The sequence below is a fragment of the Anolis sagrei genome, chromosome 4 (assembly GCF_037176765.1).
Source record: "Anolis sagrei isolate rAnoSag1 chromosome 4, rAnoSag1.mat, whole genome shotgun sequence".
Lineage (NCBI taxonomy): Eukaryota > Metazoa > Chordata > Lepidosauria > Squamata > Dactyloidae > Anolis > Anolis sagrei.
Window position 1 is genome coordinate 29518550 of NC_090024.1, and position 26094 is coordinate 29544643.

A 26094-nucleotide genomic window follows, 5' to 3' on the forward strand; every position below is an offset into this window, starting at 1 on the left:
ATGGAATTAAACCAAACTTGGCACACAGAACTACCATGACTAACATAAAATACTGGAAAGATTTGGTGGGCATTGACCTTGAGTTTTGGAGTTGTAGTTCACCTACATCCAAAGAGCACTGTGGACTCAAATAATGATGGATCTTGACCAAACTTGGCACAAATACTAAAAATACTCTAATGTGAACACTGGTGGAGATTGGGGAAAATAGACCTTGATATTTCGGAGCTGTAGTTGCTTGGAATTTTAGTTCACCTACAATCAAAGAGCATTCTGAACTCCACCAATGATAGTATTGGGCCAAACTTCCCACACAGAACCCCTATATCCAACAGATGGTTTTTGGTGACTCTTCTGACACCCCTTTTCTGGTGGTTTTTGGTGACCCTACTGACACCCGTTCGCGACCCCCCCCCCCCAGGGATTCCGACCCCCAGGTTGAGAAACACTGTTCTAAAGCCAGTGTAAATGTACATGTATATGGATGGGATCCTTTTTATAATCCTTAAGGTTTTTACAATATAATAATAATAATAATAATAATAATAATAATAATAATAAATAATAATAATAATAATAATAATAATAATAATAATAATAATACTTTATTTGTATACCGCTCTATCTCCCCAAGGGGACTCAGGGCAGTTTCCAGAATAGATAAAGCATTCAATTACCAACAATATATATATATATAAACTATCATATTCTGGAGGTAATTAGAATCACTTTCCCTTCTCAAAAAAGGGATATGAAAATATGACTATTCAAATATTGGTAACTGGAAAACATGTAGCTGACATCCTAAAACATTGGAAGTATTCAATTAATTTCATCAGTGCTGATATCAAGGTGGTCTGGCTCTGTTCTTAGATCAATAAATTGTAACTAAACTCCACTGAAATCACTGGGACAAGGAAAGTAGGAGGAAGCAGGCTGTTGCCTAAAGCACACATGGCAATCAGGCGGCAATAGACTTTTGTTTTACTGCTATCCTAAAAACTATGGCAACTACAGCAATTCTCTGCAATGCATACCATTTTTGTTAGTAATGATATAGAAAATGAGCTTCTCTTGTTAAAAATAAGTTTTAACAAGTTCAAATAAAATACAGAACTATTTAAGCAAATATTTTTTCTCTTAATACCAATAATAAAAACCATTACTATCATCACCTAGAATCAGGGATTTAGAAATCTGCATGGATGTATTTGTACCACATGTAACATGACTTTTAGCACCTGGGAACTTCAGAGAAACCTGAATGTATCAACAGTAATACATCAGAATAAATAGCATTTTGGGTGAAACAACCTAATAATAGGAGGCTTCTGCTTCCATAATTAAGTAAATGTATTTATTTAAATCACAATAGTGATGGGTATATGGGTGGGATCCTTTTTATAATCCTTAAGGTTTTTACAATATTATAATAATAATAATAATAATAATAATAATAATAATACTTTATTTGTATACCACTCTATCTCCCCGAGGGGACTCAGAGCAGTTTCCAGAATAGGTAAAACATTCAATTACCAACAAAAATCATACCAAATAACCATCATAAAACATAAACATAGTACTATTAAAACAAGCATACCCATTTTAAAATGTAAAAGCCAATTTCAATACTATTCCACCAGGGTTAGTGCAATAATTCATGAATTTCTCTCAACAATGTTCTTGTATCAGTCCATTAGATAAAAATGTTTTAAATTCTTAAACTGAACTAAAATCAGACATAAAGAATGCATCTATATTTCAGCACTCAGCCTGACATTTTGGTTTAAAAAGTAGATTGGGCAGAACTATTTTAGGCAGACATCTAAACCCCTGTGCTAAAACAATGCATCTAAACAATGTTAAACTATATTCTCATAATACTACTTTAGTTTTTCAAAATGATAACATACCTGTGAAAAAATGAGAGACTGTTAAGAAAGGGCACAAAATAATCCTGGAATTAAATTTTCTAAAAGCAAATATCCATCTTACATCTATGAACTTCTAAACCGTATTTAATCTAAAATTATCTGAGAAATTGTAATCTAGATTTTCTCAAGAAAATTCAGAAGAGTCTATACCATACATAATACAATACATTCTCTCACATCTAAATTACCTCCTTCTTTTCCATCCTGGAACCTTTGTACTTATGAAAGGAGCTCTACATAAAGGAAGTAGGGAAAAGGTAATAAAATAAGAATGAACACGGGAGCTATAGAACAGGTCTACCACCAAATGTTATTGTAAACCTCAGCTCATTTTATTCTGCAAAGACATTTTGTGCAGTATACAATATGAGTGCAGTTCTAATATTGGAGTGATTTAATAAGTAAGCAACCTTTTTGCAGTTCTGGAACTTCTTTCCAAGTATAGGCAGTCCACAAGTTACAAACATTCAACTTCCATACAACTCATCGTTAAGAATGGAGGTAAGACAACATGAAGTGAGAGAAATCTATCCCTAGGAAGGGAATTTCACTCCTGAAAGAGTTATCATGGGAAAAAGATGTCTCCTTTGAAGCTTCCTCATTCTCTCACTCATTCCCACGTCCTTTCAATTATATAAACATCAACTCTCCAATAAAAGTTCACTTTTAGGACTTTCCTACATGAAGCCGCTGTCCCACAACATTTCCGCAATCTAGTGGCTACTACTATTGTAACCTTCCGCATCATACTGATGTCACAACTGCAATGTCTTGTCGTTACAAGGCCACACTTTGAGATGTGTGGTGTAACTCCACCCCACTGTGCTACCACTTCTTTTTTAATTTCCAAAAGGCACTTCACAATTTTAACAGCATATATATATATATATATATATATATATATATATATATATATTTGAGAGAGAGAAAGGACAATCATGATCCATGATGGTACCAGCATGCCATGATCAAACCATCTAGACCTCATTGCACCAAATAAGTCCTTGGCCAATGGCTTGATAAGGTGCTATTGAGCCTTGTCCATCAATAGGTGCTGAAGGCTTCATGGAAGAGAGGACATTTCCACATATTGTATAAATTAAATGCTAGATACCAACCAACAGATATCGAATATCATGCTGGTTCACTACTTCTATGCAATAAAGTCCTAAATTTATAGGATTATGTCACCTCTGCCATACCCTCTAGTGCCTCAGGGTTGCATACATCCAAGTTTGAACTACACAGTACCTGGCCCATTCAAATGCTTCTTGCTCAGAGATAAATAAATGAAAAGTCTGAAAATGTTCAACTGTTTTTCTTTTGAAAAACAGGGTTTTTTTCCATTTTTTTCTTTATTGAAGACAATCTACTAAGGAGCAACAATCAAAATAACTATAAGTATTTATTTTCTACAAGCATAAAGAACTCTCTATCTGGCAATCAGCAAAATGCCATGGCATGTGGGTTTCTCTGCAACACCTTGGCATACATATGGAGAAAATGCACACATGTGTTGCAGGGCCATGTGCTCTTTGTATGCACTAAAATCACATTCAGTCACATGCTTTCAGGGATTCCACCAAGATACATTTTCCAGATACAACTCTACAGTGACATTTCCACATATTGTATAAATTAAATACTAGATACCAACTAAATGTATGGCGAGTTACATCTTTAGAACAACTTAGCTGTTTCAGGATAACGTAGTCTATTTTTCAGGACAGAAGGCCTTTATAATATGTGAGATATCTGTTCCAGAACCCGTCACATAATATAGTTTTTGTGGAATTTGGAATCCTATTTTTCTTATCTGAATTGAATTATGTCTTGGACATAATACCTAAAGACATATTTAAAATACCTAAAGATATATTATTTCCAGGTCTCCAACACAATTTTTGTATTGGAGACCTGGAGATAATACGCCTTTAGGTATTTCTGGCAGAACATCCAGCAGCTGTTGACCATAGAATACACTGGAGAACTAGAGAGAACACTAGTGCATTTGTTTTTGTTGAAAGTGATAACTTTAAATCCAGTGAAATTTGTAGGATATTAGAAATGAGAAATTCCCATTTACCTCAGTTGATACATCACTCCTGTTTTAATTATTTATACCACAAATTATTTTACAGTTTTCATCCCTATACATTTCTCTCCTGCAACTGTCCCAATATAGGACTCACAGCACTAATTAAGAGTAATTACATCTTAAAGTGAAGCATAATAGTATACATTAATTAATCAACTAAAACCAGTGCAACCTTGCGCATTACAGGAGCTTTTAAAGCAGAAGAATAAGGATAAAAAGCCCCACCCTCATTAAAGATATTTCTGCTTCAACCATGTGAAATCTAGAGATCTGTCAAAATAAAGAAGTATTTTGACTGCCGGTCTAACAGAGATGGTTGTGGAACACAGAGAAATATTTCTTTCAATGTTAAATAGTTAAAATATTAATTCTAAACTACTGTCAGTTAGTGAGCACAAGAATAATACACTCAGAAAAATCTTATAGAGACACTTACTTATACACAAACATTTGCCAGTACAGGAACATCATTATCTAGAATCAATTTCCATCTGTAACTTAATAGGTTGTTCATTCATTGTGATTGAAGATCAGGTAGGTATCTATTGATCAAATCATGTTTCCCACTTCCCTGACCCTCTTTTTTTCCCAATCATGCTCCATGTTTTTTGTAACCAAAGGATAATTCATCTTAAAAAAATTTGGCTTGCAGCTAAGGTAACCAGCCAACAAATCAAATAGTTGTAGTGTTGACTCATGAAATAAACAATGATATCCTTTTATAAAATAACTGTGAACTTAAAATGTATTTTTTAAGTCAGATTCAGCTTTAAGCAAAAAATTAAAGACAAAATATTTTAACTTTGAATGTGTTTTTGATTTTACAGCAGTTTGCTGAAAGGGCTTTAAGGGCCAAATACTTATGAACATTTAATTTTACATCTTGAGACCAATCGTAGAGACACATACACACCGTAAAAATACCTCAAAATGTCTTGACAAAAATGGACCTGATCAGTAAAAACGCCTTAACAGTTTCCATTCCTTTTCCTTTCTAGCTGAGAAATAACTTCTCCAACCATTTTTATTCATAGTAGAACTGAGGGGAGTATTCAGTACCTTTTTCCCAAAGGGGAAAAGACAGATTAGAGCAGGGCATTTTGAATCAAATATATTATTCAGAAGGGAAGGTGCAACCTTTTCTTAATTTGTCCTCCACCTTTGTGAAAAATTATGTGGGGGGGGGGGACAGTAATTCCAAATCCATTTTAGCTTTCAATGGTCATTATTGTGACACATACCATTTATGTTGTGTTATTTCAAGCTGCAATACATCATAAGACACATAGAAATGTATATATATGTGTGCACACGCACCCATATACATACATAGAATCATAGAATCAAAGAGTTGTAAGAGACCTCATGGGCCATCCAATCCAACCCCCTGCCAAGAAACAGGAATATTGCATTCAAATCATCCCTGACAGATGGCCATCCAGCCTCTGTTTAAAAGCTTCCAAAGAAGGAGCCTCCACCACACTCCAGGGCAGAGAGTTCCACTGCTGAACGGCTCTGACAGTCAGGAAGTTCTTCCTCATGTGCAGATGGAATCTCCTCTCTTGTAGTTTGAAGCCATTGTTTCGCGTCCTAGTCTCCAGGGAAGCAGAAAACAAGCTTGCTCCCTCCTCCCTGTGGCTTCCTCTCACATATTTATACATGGCTATCATATCTCCTCTCATCCTTCTCTTCTTCAGGCTACACATGCCCAGCTCCTTAAGCCACTCCTCATAGGACTTGTTCTCCAGACCCTTGATCATTTTAGTCGCCCTCCTCTGGACACATTCCAGCTTGTCAATATCTCTCTTGAATTGTGGTGCCCAGAATTGGACACAATATTCCAGGTGTGGTCTAACCAAAGCGGAATAGAGGGGTAACATTACTTCCCTAGATCTAGACACTTTGCTCCTATTGATGCAGGCCAAAATCCCATTGGCTTTTTTTGCAGCTACATCATATTGTTGGCTCATGTTTAACTTGTTGTCCACGAGGACTCCAAGAACTTTTTCACACGTACTGCTCTCAAGCCAGGCGTCCCCCATTCTGTATCTGCATTTCGTTTTTTCTGCCTAAGTGGAGTATCTTGCACTTGTCCCTGTTGAACTTCATTTTGTTAGTTTTGGCCCATCTCTCTAATCAGTCAAGATCGTTTTGACTCCTGCTCCTGTCCTCTGGAGTATTGGCTATCCCTCAATTTGGTGTCGTCTGAGCACACACACATACAGAGAAAGAGAACAATGATGCAACTTCAATTGCACATTTAATATATCTACACAGGACTAGTACACAGTACACAACTGCAATAGCCACCACTGTTGTACATCTTTAGTTGGCTCAACTTTTAAAATAGCATTCATAGTAGCTTTCGTAACTAATTTACACATATATTGCCAACTGTGATCAACCTGAAATTGCAAAACCTGATTTACATTCTGGCTTAATTAACAAAAAATGAGAACAACACTGTTGTATGCTGGCCAAATAACTGTAGTAAATACTAAGTATTATTTGTGGCTGGAATCATTCTTGTATCTGTGTGCTTACTTAAGACAATCAAGATGGTGGTGGCACTCCTGTATTTCAGGAAGTAGGCTATTCAATCTAAACACTTATGGCGGTGGGTTGTTTCGAAGTGGTGAAATAGGCAGGAGTGATAAAAATTAGTTTGCTCAAAAAGGCAGTCTACCAGCTGCCCACTGTTTTTGGAGCCTGGCTGAAAGTAAAGCACGTAAAGAAGGGTTTCTCCTAATAGCCCTGTTCTTTTCCTTTTCCTTGGCTCTGCTTGTTTCTAGCTGAGAACAACTCTGAAGTAACCAGACCACCTGAATTTGTCTCAATAGGTGTTTTTTAGAAAGACAATCAGGACAATGTTTACATCTTTTTACACAAAAAAAGAAAAAAAGACAATTTTACATTGAATATACATTCTCCATGAGGCCTCACCAGATCCAAAGTCAGATAAAACAAAACTTGGAACCACATGATGTGGGAATTGCTACACAGTTATGTACCATGTGTACCCAACTCTCTTCCCTATAGTGTTTGACAGCAGCATTTACTAATTATAGTTTGCCCTTGCAATCCACAGATTCACAAATCCATCTCTTAAAACTATTGCCCCCAAATTGAAAAAGCGTTCCATATAAGTAACACCATTTTACTACTCTATTGTATATAACCAGACTTAATATCCATCAAAGGGTCCTAGAATCAAACTCGAGCAGATACCAAGGAAGTTGTGGCTTCCTATTCTTAGTACAATAAACGAAATACATAAATTGTACATCATATTTTGAAAAGGAAGGAAAGGAGGGAACATATTGCTACTTCCATGTAAGTAAATAAGTGTCTATGAGTGATCTGAGTAAAGTATGAAGCTGACCTAGGAAAGGAAGAAAATAATCTAGTGCATGTGAATTTACATACTGGGTAGGTTTGTATATTTTAAATGTTCTGTGCAAACTATGCAAAAACTATATGAGGCAACATCAGTTTAGAAGTAGTACACCTTGTACATTGGAAAATAGGACAAAGCTGCTCAAAATAGAAAAGACTGAACTCACCTTAGGCTAGTATGCTATGCCTACTGGCACTCAATGGCACCAAGCACTTTAGAGACTATTTAGAGACTATATGTGCCATTTTCAGGTATTGAGATTGTTCAGTCTTGTCTCTTGGCCACTTTAGAAGTATTTTGAATTTCATTTAGCATCTGTCATGCACAGACACAATACCTCCAAGCACTTCTGCAATTCTTTTCACCAGAAAAAGGCTACTTCTGAAAAGAACAGTACCTTGAGTTTAGCTATAATAAAAGTCTGCACATAATTTTAAAAATACCATTATTGGTGGGAAGAGTACTTATTTTGCGAACAAAACCATGTGGCCCATCTATTTTTTATCTATTATAATATGCTTCTATTATGTTATTTTGTAGTAACTTCCAACAGCCCATGAGCCTACACGAAGCCCCAACTCATCACAACAGCTTCGGGAGGGAAGCACATGGAGCGGTGAGGGAGGAAGGGGACACCCGCATAGCCAGCCAGATCATTTCTGTAGTTCCAACCAGTGTGATGAAACGCTTCCTTCCCGGCGAATACATTGAAACACCCGCATAGCCAGCCAGATCATCCGAATCAACCCTGGCGATCAATGGCACTCCTGTAATCGTGCACTTGTTCCTGATTGATGGGACCGGCCTGCTTTGAACACACTAAAAAGGAAACACTTTGGACCACAGGGACACTCGTTTAAGAGCATGGGGGGAGCGCCGAGAGAAGTTGAAATTTGACTTTGCATGGCTTCCCAACCCCCCAACTCCCCTTCATACACCAGGGTTCACAGACGTTGCTCGCATCCCTCATATAATGCTGGAATTTTGGGAGGATGGTAACTGTCTTCCTGGCTGCTGAGAGTAGGCCAGTACTTAATCCCAGACATTTTCAAGGAAGCTCTTCTTTTTATTTATGACTAGCTTGGGGACCCGGCGCTGCCCGGGTTATTAGAGAAAGTGGGTAATGGCGGTTCTGTATGCCAAGTTTGGTCTTTATTGGTCATTGGATAATAGCTGCATCGTTTTCAGGAAGTGAGTGAAGGTACTTGAAGTCCCATCATCCATGGTCTGTCCTCCTCCAAAGTGCACCGGGATGTAGAGTGGGTCATTGGAGCTCCATGTGCCAAGTTTAGTATTGATGAGTCATTGGCGAGGGTCTCAGTGGTCTCAGGAAGTGAGTGAAGTGACTGCAAGTCCCATCATCCATTGTCAAATTCTTCCAAACCGCACCAGGATGTAGAGTGGGTCATGCTGGGTCTCTGTGTAAATTGTGGTCCTGATCCATCATTGTTGGCTGTTATAATGGTCTTAGGAAGGGAGTTTAGGTATTGCAAGTCCCATCGTCCATGGTGCATCCTCCTTCAAACTGCACCTGGATGTAGAGTGGGTCATGGAGACTCAGTGTGCCAAGTTTGGTCTTTATCGGTAATTGGATGAGTGTTGCAGTGGTCTCAGGAATTGAGCAAAGGTAGTGCAAGTCCCATAATCCATGGTCCATCCTCGACCAAACCACACCAGGACGTAAAGTGGGTCATGAGAGGTCTATGTGCCAAGTGTGGTCCTGATCAGTCATTGGATGAGGTTAACAGCGGTCTCAGAATGTGAGTGGTGGTACTGCAAGTCCCATCATCCATGGTTCATAGTCCTCCAAGCTGCAGTAGGATGTAGAGTGGGTGATGGGGGCTCTGTGTGCCTATTTCGGTTTGTATTGGGAGTGTTCTGACCCAGCCCCCTTTGGCCTTTCCTTTCCTCATTTTCTCATCTCGGAATCTTGGAATTGAGGCTGGCCAATCAGAGACCATATGCAAATTTCTTTCTGTCATGCCCCGTTTCTGCCATGAACCCTCTTCTCCACCAGGGGCTCCTATTGAAGCTGGCCAATCAGAGACCATATGCAAATAGCACCACAGCGGCAGCCAATCAGAAAGCTGCCACATACCCCTTCTGCCCTCCGCACCTCTGTCCTTCCCATACAAACACTCTTCTTTACAAACACTCTTCTTTATTATATATATACAGATTATGTTACATTACTTTATTAATATGTTTTTTTAATTATTACATTTCTTTTAATTACCAACCGTTCTAAATATGGGGGAAGAGGAGTGAAGATAAGGGAGGAAAAAAATCATAAATGCAAAAAAAAAAATTGACTCCCTTCTATTCTACTCGTGCAATATCTTTTCATTTTCTAATGTATATAAAAAAAACAAAATGAGTTCCATCTAAAATGTATGATGAAGCTGTAAAATGTGTTGTAAGGTAATGTTTTTCATTAACGAATCGATTCGTTATTAACGAACTCGCGATTAACGAAATTTCGTTAATGCCTACGCGCATGCGCTACAGCGCAGAAGCGCCATCTTAACGAATCGATTCGTTATTAACGAACCTACCAATAACGAAATTTCGTAAATACCTGTGCGCATGCGCTGCAGTGCGGAAGCGCCATCTTAACGAATCAATTCGTTATTAACGAATAACGAAATTTCGTTAATGCAAAATTCGTAAATCGATTCGTTAATAACGGAATGACGTATTAACGAATTTCGTTAACGTTCGCGAATGCGCAAAAACCCCGCGGGCGCCATCTTAACGAATCGATTCGTTATTAGCAGCAAATTACGAAATTCGTTAATATTTACGAAATTTCGTAAATAACAAAACATTTTCGGGGAAAGTTTTGTAAATATTTTAAATATCGAAACAAAAAAACACCCCAATTAAGAATCGAATTTAGAAACAATTTTTTTCTTGATCAAACAGGCCTATTGTTTATCTCTCTGAACTGTTAGGAACAAAAATATGCCAATTCCCAAAATATATAGGAGATCTTCAGAAGTGTTATTTCAGTTGCCCAAAAAAATCTACTGACCCATAAAATATATTGGTTTTTAAATCATTCCTCCCAAGAGACCAAAAATAAGTAGTCTTCGTTGAAAGTAACATAGTTGATTTACTTACAAAGTTCATGTATTCAGCATTCGGGTACATTTCTTGTTGGTTGATAGTTTAAACCATTGGTTCTCAACCTGTGGGTCTCCAGGTGTTTTGGCCTACAAGTCCCAGAAATCCCAGCCAGTTTACCAACTGTTAAGATTTCTGGGAGTTGAAGGCCAAAACATCTGGGGATCCACAGGTTGAGAAACACTGGTTCAAATAGTAAGTTCTCTAAAGCATCCTATTTTAGTCTCTTCTTTGTTGCATACAGATTAACACTCTCTTCAGTCTAATATATTACTGAACACTGACTCAATACAGACTGATTATACACTGTAGCATACTAAGACTACCAAGTAGTATATAGTGTACTGACTGGCTTCTAAACTGCACTGTACTAGAAGTCGGTTTTGCATCGGTTTTTATGATACAAAACTAAACTTCTAGAATGGAGTCTCAGTCTGAACAGTCCCAGATCTGGTCACATGGTCTACAGCCCCTCCCACAAACTCAAACAACATAAAGTTAATGGAAAACTGCATCTCAATATATGCATACAATATAGTAAGCAATCACAATTATATACAAAACAAATAACTAGTATAGGAGGCTTGTATAAGGATGCTATTTCCAACAGTTAGGGGCCACACTGATCCTCCATGAGATCTTCTGCAACTCATTACACAGAGGAGGCAATGTTTTTTTTTTTTTAAGTTTTCATTTGTGAAAAAGGCTTGAAATGTGACTAAGTTAATCTCCAAGTGTTATGCCATAAGCATGTGGATATTTTGGTTTCCATTGCAAGTTGCTGGGCAGAGGTGAGACTATCTCAATTTGAATTCAAACTGATTCAGACTGGATGGTACTGGGCCTAGACTGGAACAGCTGAGTCCCCCCCCCCCCCCCCAATACTGTATTTTCTCAATTTGAACACAGACTTTTTCACCATAGAAACATTTCTAAAATGGGATGCATCTTAGAATCTTTTATATAAATCAATAAAGCTTTTTCTTTTGGTAGTACTGAAATTAGTGTGTCTTAGAATCAAAACACATACAGTAATTTTTACTTTTTAATAAAACTTCTAGTATCATTAGAAGAGTTGCCACTTCCTCAATGATATTAGCTCATGCAACTTATAATAATAAGGCATTCCAAAAGGTTGGAAGTTTTACTGCCCCTATGGCCGCATTTTGCATATATTAATTCTAACTGGCAAGCTTAATAAAATTAGAAATGATGTTGGAAATCCTAAGTTATTTTACATTTTAATTTCATTCTTTCATATTTATATAATCTCTTTTACATTATGATGATCTATGGTTATAAGAAATTAAAATCTGAGCAGGGACAAGAATAAGAATTGCTGAGTTAGGCTTTACACTAAATCAAAGAGCCCCATGCACAGCCCTAGTGTATACGGAAGCAAATTACAGAGTACACCGCAGCTACATATGCAATGTCCAGCTGTGTGAAGAACATGAGGCTGTTCTGCTTGAATGCTACATCCATGAATGTAATGAACATAGGAATGGAACAATGGATGAAGGATCTGGATCATGTTTTTAGTGATGGGACGCTAGCGAATGGCTATTGGTGTTAATTGTATATTGTTGTTAATTGTATACTTTTCTATAATATGTTATGATGTTAACTGTGTTATGGTAGCATGGGATTTCTGCTGTTCTTGTTGTGAACCACTGTGAGTTGCCTAAGGGCTGAGAACAGCAGTATACAAATAAAGTAAATAAATAATAAATAAATAAATCCTACTTTTAGAAGTTTGCAATCACATCCTGCTGGATATACACATTTGGTTGGATGACTCCAGAGGCGGAAATATGTTTCTGATAGGACAACATTAAGTATCTCCTATATAGTAAGGCTACATCAATTTTGTTTCATACTATTGTTTTGTGTGCCATTATGATGATGATTCTTCCCAACAGAAACTGTGCTGATCTACTCTGATGAAGAGTGCATTTTTGACATATCTCCATGCCATTTTATTTCTGCTTTCTGTGTATGGTTGCGAAAGCTGATAAGGAGAGACTTAAGTCTTCTGAAATGTGGTGGTGAAGAAGAATTTGATGAGTATCATGGATTGCTAACAAAACAAATAAGAGAGACCAAGAACAATAAGCCAAGATGACTAACCATAGGTTGTCATAGTTAGGACATGTCATAAGAAGACATGACTTATTAGAAAAGACAATAATGATTAATAAGATAGGAGGCAGGAGGAAAAGAGGAAGCCCATATTACTGAAGGATAGACTCAATCAAAGAAGCCCTGAGCTTGGAAGATCAGAGCAGGGCTTTTGGTAATGCTATAGCTTGGAAGATTCTCATTCAGAGGGTCATTATAAGTTAAAATCAAGAATTATTGATACAATTTCATTCTCCTCTGAGGATATTACCCTGGATATCCAAATTTCATAATGAAATGATGTTTCTAGGAAGCTGAAGTTTAGACCTTCTTATTGTGCAGAATGTTTATTCTGCACATTTATCTTTAAATTTAGTAGAGTGCTGTATCTAAAATGAACAGGATATAACTTTGCAGCTTTGATATAGACAAAGTATAATACTAATGCTCTAGTACAGTGGTTCTCAATCTGTGAGTCCCCAGGTGTTTTGGCCTACAACTGCCAGATATCCCAGCCTGTTTACCGGCTGTTAGGATTTCTTGGATTTGAAGGTCAAAACCTTTGGGAACCCACAAGTAGAGATAGGGGCGGCTCAACCATTACGCAAAGTAAGCATTCGCAGTATAGTTGATTTTGCCCAGAGCGCTCTTGAGGTGCTCTTGGGGGGAAATAGACCTTGACATATGCGAGTTGTAGTTACTGGGATGTATAGTTCACCTACAATCAAAGAGCATTCTGAATTCCACCAATGATGGAATTGAACCAAATATAGCACACAGAACTCCCACGACGAACAGAAAATATATATCAGTAATTCGTTGGGGGGGGGGGGGAATACTGTTTTGCTTACTGTTGAAAATTACCTAGGGCCGCCTCTGAGTAGAGAACCACTGCTCTAGTGGCATATATTAAAGGGGAGGAGTTGGTAAATATTGGGAGAGGTACTCCTCTAGGTTATGACTGAAGCACTGATGCCACCACTGCAACTACCATTACTGCTAGTATTCTCCCAGTTTCTGTTTTGACCTGCTGTCACCATCATCAGGGGATTTGATACAACATAGACAGGACTGGTAGGTTCTCCTAAATGGTAAGATCCTATTAATTTGTACTGGCTCTGTCCTTTCCATCAGCTCTGAAGTGAGTTAGGACCCAAGTAAGTATTTCAGATTTTTAACAACAATGTAGCCAGAAAATGTACAAACACTGAGATGATGGGATTAAGGTAAATCCAACTTGAAATATGGGCACTTACTGAGACTTAATATCCATCTGGAAACCAGCCTCAGGACTCAACTCAATTGGTAGTCTTGATTTGAGTAGATCAACTGACCAGAAGAATGAATCTTTGTAAATACTAGCGACCAAGGAACAATTGATTCCATTGATCTATCCTATTTAGTAGTCCATTTATCTATCTTCTATATTTTCTTCAAAAAAGGGACTTAAGATGGTTTACAAATATTAAAACACATAGAGATAAAAACAGTGGTCTAATGGTTTTTAGTCACAGCAGGGTACTGATTAGGTTTGACATTTTTAAGGTGCATGAAAACAGATTCAAACTGAACATTAGAAGGACCTTTTTGATGGTAAGGTTGGTTTGGCAATTGAATATATTGCCTAGAGCAAGGAACGCCAAACGAAAACTTATGAACCAGATGTGGCCCTTCGAGATCATTTACCCTGCCCCCATACTAAACTTTAGATTTAGGGTCGCCCTAAGTCTGAAATGACTTGAAGACACACAATAACAATCCTAATTAATTTGACTATCTCATCAGCCAAAAGTGGGCCTATACTTCCAACTGAAATACTGGTAAGTTTGTGTTGGTTAAAATTGTTCTTGATTTTAATTATGGTATTGTTCTTTTATCATCATCCTAATTATTACTATGTACACGATAAATAAGATATGTGCAGTATACATAGGAATAAATTTGTGTTTTTTCAAACTATAGTCTGCCCCCACTAACAGTCTGAGGGACTGAGAACCAACCCTCTGCTTAAGAAGTTTGGGGACCTTTGGCCTAGAGAGATTCTTTTCTCAAAAAGAGACTGGGAAGCTACCTGCTGGAGGTACTTTAGCCAGAGCATTGACCTAAAGATTGGATTCATTGGACACAATGTCCTACTAACACTAGGATTCCATAGCATACTAAAAAAATTATCAAACTTTCTAAATTAGGTCACAACTTTATTTCTTACAGCTGATATGGATCCAGATACTGGACAAGCTGCAAGCCAATCAGTCTTACCAATCCACCACAGCCTGCCTGCTATTAGTGAAAATATGGACAAGATCCACATGGGTGAAAAACTGTCTGAAGAGAAACAAGTCCCTATCTCCCAAAGTTGCCTCCTTCTCCTCAAGACCCACAAGGGGGACCCTAACTAGAGAGGAGAGACAGACGGATCCTGTCCCCACAAAACTGCACCCTGCTGAAAAATGTGGGTAAAGAAGCCCTTTGTTGTGAAGATGGAAGCCCAATCCACAAGCTATACAATATCTGAACAACAGCAACATATCCCTCCAAAATACAGTTCTTATGTAAAGCCCTAAATTGAAAGATGGTGTATGGGAGGAAGAAAAACAAAACAAAACAAACGAGAGTTCAGCTGTTGTGGTGCTTCTTTTATGATGGGCCTTATTGAAGTTTGCCTTTTTTTTTGCATTTACCTTTTTTTTAAAAGCCTGTTCTTCCTCCCCTTCCAGGAAGACTGCATAATTTTTGGGGTTCCTGGGAAAGGGATACTGGTAGTACCAATATGGTTGTTGTCATGGCTTTTCACCAGTCCTCAATGCAACACATGGGAATTCTGCAGGCAAGGCTCTGGTCCACACCTTTTGATGCTAGCTACTAATCTTCAAACTAGATTAGTAGAGATCATTATTTACACACAACAGCATTTATACCGTCCCTCCATAATCCATCATGGTGTTCACAGTTCTCATTCATGCAGATGGATAGAATGAAGACAAAAACAGTACTAGGGTAAAACAGGCATTACGGGTTATGACCAATAAATTCCTATATGTCCCAGTTTCATGCTGTTTGGCTGATTATATCTCCCAATATGAACCTGCCCATTAGAGGCCCTTCTCTCAGTCTGGTCACCTTCATAGTTATAGAGCAGTGGTTCTCAACCTGGGGTCCCCAGATATTTTTAGCCTTCAACTCCCAGAAATCCTAACAGCTGGTAAAACTGGCTGGGATTTTTGAGAGTTGTAGGCCAAAAACATCTGGGGACCCCAGGTTGAGAATCACTGTTATAGAGAGTGGCAATGCAGGAGTGGGCCTTCTCGGCAGCTGCCCCTTGAATATGGAATTCCCTGCCTAGTGAGATCCTGCTGTCCTTCCACCAGCAGGCAAAAATAATTTTATTCAGGCAGGCTTTTAAAGAAGAAAGATTTTAAGACCAAATTAGTGGGTGCTGTGTATTTAAACATTTTCATGTATAATTTCTGTATTTTAACATTTACATAGAATCAAAGAATCAAAGAGTTGGAAGAGACCTAATGGGCCATCCAGTCCAACCCCCTGCCAAGAAGCAGGAAAATCACATTCAAAGCACCCCCGACAGACGGCCATCCAGCCTCCCCTTAAAAGCCTCCAAAGAAGGAGCCTCCACCATATTCTGGGGCGGAGAATTCCACTGCTGAACGGCTCTCACAGTCAGGAAGTTCTTCCTCATGTTCAGATGGAATCTCCTTTGTATAATTTTATTTTAATATTTGTATTCCTTTTATTGTTAGCCACTTTGGGTCTCTTTTTAGAGAGATAAACTGGGTAGAAATAACTACTACTAACTACTACTACTCTAGGAGTATTTTTTTAAAAAAATCTAGCAAACGGAATTAATTTACATCCATGAGGGGCAGCTGAGTAAGAATGGGATAGAGGAAATCTTTAGCCTAGGGGACACATGGGAGCCCACAGCAGTTTTATAGCTTCCAATACTACTCAGTGTACCCAGGAGGGAGTGGGCTGCCTCTCACAGAGGTCTTCAAGAGTAGCTAGCTACCATAGTCACCTTTTGCTTAAATCACGAGAAGCCCTATGGAGCCCCCGGTGGCGCAGTGGGTTGAACCGCTGTGAGTCGCCTTCGGGCTGAGAACAGCGGTATATAAGTAAAATAAATAAATAAAATAAAATAAATAAATTAAACCCCTGTGCTGGCAGGACTGAAGACTAACGGGTCGCAGGTTCGAATCCGGGGAGAGGCAGATGAGCTCCCTCTGTCAGTTCCAGCTCCCCAAGCGGGGACATGAGAGAAGCCTCCCACAAGGATGATAAAAACATCAAATCATCCGGGCATCCCCTGGGCAACGTCCTTGCAGACGGCCAATTCTCTCACACCAGAAGCGACTTGCAGTTTCTCAAGTCGTTCCTGATATGACAAAAAAAAACCGAGAAGCCTTACAATCTTTAGAATCAGAAAAGAAAGGAACTTTTGGATTCTTCCAGTTTTGTTTAGCTTTGTTTGTAGTCCCCACAGGGTGTCAGGGAGAAAACCAGTCTCTGGACCCATCAAAATTATTCATCCCTCACTCTATAATTTGATCCTATCCATTGATTCTATAATATATATTAAAGGGGTTTTCTCTATTGACCTAATTATAACTTCCACTAAACTTGATTTAATTTGAAAGAGATTTCATCACATAACTCTTAGTGCAGTAGCTTAATTGCAATAAAAATATGTGAAAAACTCCAAATTAAGAGGATAACACAGCAGAATTGCAGTATAAGAGGCACAGAGGAGGCACTAAACCCAATTTAGTAAAATACTTCTACCACAACACCAAGATTATTCAGGTATCATTAAAAGACAACTTGCTCAATGCGTTAAAGGCAAATTTCTATATCTTATATTCTCACAATGTTAAAATGCTTACATTCATCTGTACCCCACTAAAAACATTTTTATGGCAGTTTGGCATGTTGTGCCTTTAATCAATAACATTATTATTCACAATCAAATTATGGATTCTAATATTATGCCTCAGCAATAAGAAATGAAACAAATATAATACCATGGGGTGTGTGTGTATATGTATGTATGTATGTATGTGTATATATACACACACACACACACACACACACACACAATTTAATACATTTAGGTTTGTCAACAATCTGATTGGCATCCTTTCCTCTAAAAGCCCCGTATAGTTCCTTTTGAAAAAAGCATGCATTGTAATAGGGCTGCCAACATTATTCTAGACCAACCAACTTCCACATCTTTAGTCATGATTTACATATATTCCAGTGTTAAGTCAATTATTTTCTTACTAAATAATAAAGATTTAAATGCACTATGTTAAATATCTGATAATACCGTACTGAAATAAGAGAATAAGCTGAGATGAAAGTATCCTCCGTATGCTCACCTTAATCAGCAATAAAGGAATTCTAACAAATAACTGATATAATGAAGTATTTTCCTATTAAGGTCAAGTTGCCTTGTTCTTTTAAATACAAAAGGCTTTAATTCTAGACACAACATCCCCACCAATCTTTTCTTGAAAATTACCCTTGTCCCATAATTACGTAATCTTTCTTCAAAAAGACATAGAGTATAAGCTCCAACCTGGATGACATCTCCATTGAAAGGCAAAACTGCATTATTTTTCTTTCTTCTTCCTTCTGAAGAGTGCATAGTAGGATATCCTTGCTACCAATATCCAGATACAGCTGTTTAATAGCAATTAAAAATAATTCTTTGTCTTTATTTTCCAGCAGCATGCTATGCTAGATCCTGTTACGATGTCACATTCTTCAGACAAAACTGAGTTATTTCCCAAGGTTAATCAGGAGGCAGAACTAAGGATTAGTTTGCTTCATTCACTGATCCATGCCATCCATTCTGCTTCATTAATTCTAGTATCTACTGCTTCCAATTCCACCTCCAGTGATATTGCCGAAAGTTGAAATTTATGCTGACTTCAAATCTGTTCAAACATAGAACTTATGGAAAGTTCACCTTCCTTTTTAGGTCAAATATTCAAATAGTTCTTTTTCTCGGATTGTGTTGAAAAAAAGTGATGTTTGAAAATGCCAGTAAGCTCTATAGACAGGAATGATAGGAGTTGTTGTTCAACAATATCTGGAAGTCACATATTTCTTATCCCTATTCAGCACTACTCAGCACAATCCAAAGTGCTGGCTTTAGCCTATAAAGCCCTGAACGGTTCTGGCCCAGCTTACCTGTCCAAAATTATCTCCCTCTATAAACCATTTAGGACAGTGGTTCTCAACCTGTGGGTCCCCAGATGTTTTGGCCTTCAACTCCCAGAAATCCTAACAGCTGGTAAACTGGCTGGGATTTCTGGGAGTTGTAGCCTTTGGAGAACCTGTGCAATAGATTGATATGGAATAATGTGCAATGACCATAGGAACAGCCTGAATAACATTTGTGGATCACACGATTAATTATAAATGAATTGTTTTAAATGTTTTGATTGTTTTAATGTAGTTTTATTCTATTTAAATGTTCATTTTAATTGTACATTGTCTTAAGACATTGAATAGTTGCCTATGTGTAAAGCCGCCTTTTTTGAGAAAGGCGGCTTTGTCAAAAAAAAAGGTCGGCAGTTCGAATCCAGGGAGAAAGGCAGGGTTGGGAAAGTCAGGATAGAAATGTCATGAATAAATAAATATATACATAGGGTAAAGGTAAAGGTTTTCTCCTGACATTAAGTCCAGTCGTGTCCGACTCTGGGGGTTGGTGCTAATCTCCATTTCTAAGCAGAAGAGCCGGCATTGTCTGTAGACGCCTCCAAGGTCATGTGGCCGGCATGACTGCATGGAGCACCATTACTCTCCCACAGAAGTGGTACCTATTGATCTACTCACATTTGCATGTTTTCAAACTGCTAGGTTGGCAGAAACTGGGGCTGACAGCGGAAGCTCACCCCGCTCTCCGGATTCGAACCTGGGACCTCAGCAGCTCAGTGGTTTAACCCACTGCACCACTGGGAGCTCCAGAAATATATACATAATACATAACCACTAAGTACTCTTCTTATGCTCTACAATATTCTACAACTATTTGCTGTGAAGTGATGCATTGACTTTCCCAAGGCCAATATGCAAATATGATAACTGTTAAAATTTCTAACTAGATCAGGCATGGGCAAACTTTCAGCCCTCCAGATGTTTTGGACTTCAATTCCCTCAATTCCTAACAACCAGTAACATTTTTTTCTTGAATTTTCTTGGAATTAACACTTTTGACCATTTTCTAATAGCAATTCTTTTTTTTGTTTCACAAAGTAAAGTCTGATATAAAACACATGTAGTACACTTTAAAACAAGTTTTTTAAAGAAACACCAATGTCTAACATTTACATTACACTGAATACTAGGATAGTAGTATTTTGTTTTTAAAACAAAAATCTTCATCGAACTATGTCCACAGAACAAACTATTACGCATTGGGATGCTTGTCCGCAATGCCTTGCCTCATGTACAGAGGAAGAATTATTTAAAGCTACAGACAATGCGGTCACTGTTGCCCAGTTTTGGCCAAAAAAAATATATTTAGCCACTTGTGCTCCTTCTACTTTTATACTTAAGTTTGCAATGCTTTTGACATGAAATAAATAAATAAATGTCCACAGTTGTATCTGTCAAATGCAGATACAAAAACTAACATCATACTATTTCAAAAAAAATCATTCATAATGTTAAAAAAAACCCATGAAATTTAACACCTAAATAATCTACTGAATTTAGATACAATGTGGTTACAGGTGCAGCTGTCACACTTCTTGCCGTCCTCTTTCTAGGATGTATCAAAATACACATTCCTTGTTGTTATTTATATTAGATGAAAAGGATACACCATTCTGCTGTGTAGAAAACATACTGAACATTTTAAAACCATATGCAGTTCCAAATTCTGATTTTTAGGTTTAATATGATCTGTGGATTGCAACACAGATTCTCCCCCAAAGGACTTGAGATTTTATAGTTGCCTAGAGAGCAGATCTAATCTCAAATCCCACTCACCAACTACACATTCAAGCATAGGTATCATATTCTGCAACAAATCTATAGGACAACTCTGCTCCAGGTCCATGCCGGCAAGCAGAGTGGCAGTGGGATACACCTGATCTCGGCCAAACAGCTGAAAAGCCATGTCTACTTCATCCCAAGGGCAACATTATTTCTATGGATATCTGCCAAGGCTATATGCCAGACCCCAAATCCTCCTTGCCTACCTTTCTCCTTATATACACACACAATCAATTAACACCTCTTATACATGCACTATTTACAAACAAGATCTCTATTTATTCAGACAAAGGTGAAAGCAAGCAGGGTTTTTTCATGCACTGCTGTCTGTTTGGAACCCATTAGCAGTGACTTGTGAATCGAATAAGAGAAAAGGCAGTGTCCCTTTGTGGAGAGAAAAAGTGGGGTATAAATAAACATAGCAATAATAATAATATACCAGCGTGGTGTAGTGGCTTAAGCGATGGACTATGGCACTGGAGACCAGGGTTCAAACCCCCACTCAGCTATGGAAATACATTGGGTGACCTTAAAACAAATCATGCTGCCTCAGCTTCAAAAGCATCCGCCGGGAAGTTGCAGCCAATAGTGAAAGGACCAAGGAAGAGACATCTCCAGCTCATCCCTTGTTTGGGTATCAGCCAGCACGTCAACGACTTAAATCTAGAAATAGTTTTCTAAGATCTACAGAGACACTCGCTGGAACATCTCAGCAAGCGAGAGTCCAAAAGTGGCAGGCTCAAACCCAGAACCTCAACCAATAGCCGATACCAAATGAGAGACTCCCCCCTGGGCACACAGAAAACTGGGTGACTTGGAAGGCGCTGAATAGACTGCACTCTGGCACCACAAGATGCAGAGCCAACCTCAAGAAATGGGGCTACAAAGTGGAATCCACGACATGCGAATGTGGAGAAGAGTAAACCACTGACCACCTGCTGCAATGCAATCTGAGCCCTGCCACATGCACAATGGAGGACCTTCTTGCAGCAACATCAGAAGCAATCCAAGTGGCCAGCTACTGGTCAAAGGACATTTAATCAGCTACCAAACTCACAATTTTTGTATTTTGCCTGTTTGTTTGCTTTGTTCTGTTAGAAATGTAATATAACTGACTGGTTGCCCTGACACGACAAATAAATAGCTTCAAAAGGAAGCAAAGACAACTCCAAACAAATCTTGGTAAGAAAACTCTGTGTTCACCATGGCAGGACTGCTGACCGAAAGGTCAGCGGTTCGAATCCGGGTAGCGGGGTGAGCTCCCGTCTGTCAGCTCCACCTTCCCATGCAGTGACATGAGAGAAGCCTCCCACAGGATGGTAAAACATCCGGCCATCCCCTGGGCAACATCCTTGCAGATGGCAAATTCTCTAACACCAGAAACAATTTGCAGATTCTCAAGTCACTCCTGACATGGAAAAAAATCAGAAATCACCAGACTGACTTGAAGGAACACAACAACAAATTTATTTATTTATTTCATGCATTTCTACCCCACCCTTCTCCCGCCGAAGGGGGACTCAGGGTGGCCTCACACAAGCATCATATGATGCTATCAGCATATAAACAATTAAAAATTACATTTGAAACATTGATAATCAAATGCATGTTCCTGGTTGGCAGAGTGAATTTCTCATTTGAACAAAATAAAATGAGAGATTGAGGAGACGTCAAGGGAAGAAATCATGTTGGTATATTTGTGTGTGTGTGTGTGTGTGTGTGTGAGAGAGAGAGAGAGAGAGAGAGAGAGAGAGAGAGAAGAAAGAATGTACATTAATCTTCATTGCCTCTATTCTGCATGCAAATGTTTTGTGTATCCTTCTTTTCTGGATTAACCTACTTAATCTGCAGTGAATTATTTCCTTCAGTAATCTATGCATATATCCTTTTCAAAAGACAAGAAAATTCAAAAGACAGTCCTATATTCCAAGTATAGAATTTTTTTTTGTTAAATGTATGTACTCACATCATATTTCATATCATGTAAAGACACCACACAATCTCATATATCAGGCTCATCTTCAATTTACACTTGATCAATCCACATTATCTCTTCATTTTTTTGGACCCAGTGCTCTTCCTCAGTAAATTGGAGGTGAGAGTTGGATCAAACTTGAATAATGTTATAGAACTAGAATTGTACTAATCCTATGGAATCCTTTCCAATTTATAGACTTGATTCTTAATATTGATTTTTCCATCAATGTAGGTTGCCCAAGGCATGTCCAGCCAGATAGAACCATGGAATTATAGAATCAGAGTTGGAAGAGACCTCGTGGACCATCCAGTCCAACCCTCTGCCAAGAAGCAGGAAAATCACATTCCTTAAATTCCTTAGATCCTTAAAGTCCAAAGGAAACTCAGGTAAGCTCTGTACATACAAACTTGCCACCTCTTGGAAAACTGGACTGTACCTAACAATAAGGCATATGCCTTTGAATTCTAAACCTTTTATTCTAACAACAAATCTCTTGAAAAGGTTCTTTTAAATTTGGGGGGGTGGGGGGGAAATGATGGCCATGTACAAATATGTGAGGCGAAGTCATAGGGAGGAGAGAGCAGGCTTGTTTTCTGCTGCCCTAGAGACTAGGACATGCAGCAATGGCTTCAAACTACAGGAAAGAAGATTCCATCTGAATATTAGGAAGAACTTCCTAACTGTGAGAGCTGCTCAGCAGTTGAACTCTCTGTGCCAGAGTGTAGTGCAAGCTCCTTCTTTGGAGGCTTATAAACAGAGGCTGGATGACCATCTGTTGGGGGTGCTTTGCGATTTTCCTGCTTCTTGGCAGGGAGTTGGACTGGTCTCTTCCAACTCTATGATTCTATGATTCAAGTCTGCATTGCTTTTCTTTTAAATTAAACCAGTTTTATTAATTCAAATTAAACTGAGGTACCCTCTTAGGGAGCCAAATCAAAGGGGAAATAAAAGCCCTGCTGCCTCATTTCTTTTGGTGTTTTGTATTTATTTATATATTTGCTATATTTGTATCCCGCCCTCCTCAATCCAAGGCGGACTCAGAGCAGTCACATATCGGCAACAATTCAATGCCTTAAAAAAACATACAATTGGTAAACATCTACATGAAAAACCAGAGGGTTAAAACATCTAAAAACAAGTGCATCCATTATTAAAATCACATAATCCAAAATCGTAATCCAGGGCCATTTCGAAAGTCATCGCACAGATTCTATGTTCATTTATTGCACTGTAGTTATTCTCCAAAAGGTTTTTCCCAAGTTATGTTTTAATTCTCTTTCTGAAGGCTAGAAGGGAGGGAACTGATGGAATATCACTGGGGAGGGAGTTCCATAGTCGAGGGGCCACCACTGGGAAGGCCCTGTCTCTTGTCCCCGCCAATCATGCCTGGGAAGGAAGTGGGACCAAGAGCAGGGCCTCCCAGAAGATTTCAGTCTCCACAATGGTTGGATCAAGTGTTGTTTTGTATATGACTTCAAAGCGACACTTGATCCAATGCATACCTATCCCCAGATCTGGGTCTTTCTCTACACCTATCACCTTGTTGCTTACACCCCACAAAAAGAGCTCTTCTCTACTTATGCACTTTATTCTCTCCAATCCAGATTCTCAATGCAATGTAGAATCTAGGTGGCCAATGCTCCCAGTGTCCTGAGCTTCAGCTCCAAGCTGCCAAGGGAGAGGATTAAATCGAAAGATCAATGGAAACTGTGAACAAAAGATATGAAAGTGCAGGATGCGTTTGCTGTTTACATGGCACAGAAGTTAAAGTTGCTGGCTTAAATTAGAAGAAGCATTATTTCTGTTGCATAAATTAAAGCCCATGTCTTAAACTGAATACTTTTTTATTCTAGAATTACATCTAGCACTCTACTTTATTCATATGTGCTAATGGGACAAAATAGGTATTTTTACAGTAAGATGTTGTGCAAAGGTTATTTCTTTGTTGGAACTGAAATACATTTATGTATAAAAATAAGTAAACACTTCTTATAATAGAAGAAGACTGTACAGCTTTGTGATGAAAACATCAGTGTGACTGTAATTCATATTACATAACTGATGTCCACATATTCTCCAATTTCCAAGTAAACAGATTATATAACTAGAGCCCTCAAAAAGAATTATAATCTAAATGTTCACTATAGCATCAAATGTAAAACTTGAAATATTTTAAATTAAATGTATGTGAAAAAATATAAAATATCTGTGCAATATTATTTGGAATAGCAGATAAAGGCCAAATCATCGTTCCATTTTGCCCTCACTGATTCACCTTTTAAATTATCAAAGTGTACCGGTACATTCTACTAAAATAAAAACGAAAAGTACTGCAGATAGATTAATAGGAGCTCCCAGTGGCGCAGTGGGTTAAACCCTTGTGCCAGCAGGACTGAAGACCGACAGGTCGGAGGTTTGAATTTGGGGAGAGAGCGCATGAGGTCCCTCTGTCAGCTCCATCTCCCCATGCAGGGACATGAGAGAAGCCTCCCACAAGGATGGCAAAACATCAAAACATCCGGGCATCCCCTGGACAACGTCCTACAGACGGCCAATTCTCTCACACCAGAAGTGACTTGCCGTTTCTCAAGTCGCTCCTGACACAGAAATAAAATAGATAAATATAAAGTTGTTAGGTTTCCAGTCAATATGGATTTGAAGACATGGATTAGAATTTGAACTATATATATATACAATACTGTATTCTTTGGAATCATCTATGGAGTATTGTGGAGTAGTATGCAACCATGTATGGTAAGTTTTATCTTCTTATTTTGTTGAAAATTATCTAAATTGTTACACACTTTTGCGGGTGTGAACAAACATGTGATTCAGATTTTTACCATCTTAAATTAATAAACCATGGTTTATAGGTCTGAGAACAACAACAACAACAACAGTACTTCATTTATAAACCGCCATCTCTCCGCAAACGGACTCAGGGCGGTTATCACCAATTCTTTCCTCCCTTTGAGCACATGGCTTTCAGGTTAGTTAAATTATATTTTCCAGCTATGTATTAAAGCAGAAACTGTGACTGCACTTATGTAGGAAGGTAGGTATTTAAATATTTATAACCTGGATTATATCAAAAGATTTCAGGGTGGCATGCAATGAATAATTAAAGAGGATTTAAAAGAATTAAAAAGTTTGAAAGCATAAGAGATCATTTTAACAATCTGAAAGATATTAAACAATATGAAAAATTAAACAAGACTAAAACAATTTAAAGCTATCTACGTGTACAAACGGGACAAACTTGTTCAGTCCTATATATATATATATATATATATATATATATATATACACACACACACACACACACACACACACACACACACACACACATATATACACACACACACACATATATATGCCCCCCCCGGTGGCACAGTGGGTTAAAGCACTGAGC

At 38.2% G+C, this 26094-nt stretch overlaps 1 protein-coding gene across 49 annotated transcripts in view; it reads right to left on the minus strand.

Moving 5' to 3' along the window:
- RIMS2 (regulating synaptic membrane exocytosis 2) overlaps positions 1-26094 on the minus strand; it is a 401331-nt gene that overhangs the window by 205881 nt on the left and 169356 nt on the right. For 17 of the 49 annotated variants that reach the window (XM_060775707.2, XM_060775715.2, XM_060775711.2 and 14 more), the window contains one exon: positions 1917-1934. The exons of the other annotated variants lie outside the window; for them this stretch is intronic. In XM_060775707.2, coding sequence (XP_060631690.2) covers positions 1917-1934 — 18 coding nt within the window. The remainder of the gene's footprint in view (positions 1-1916; positions 1935-26094) is intronic. 49 annotated transcript variants of the gene reach the window in all.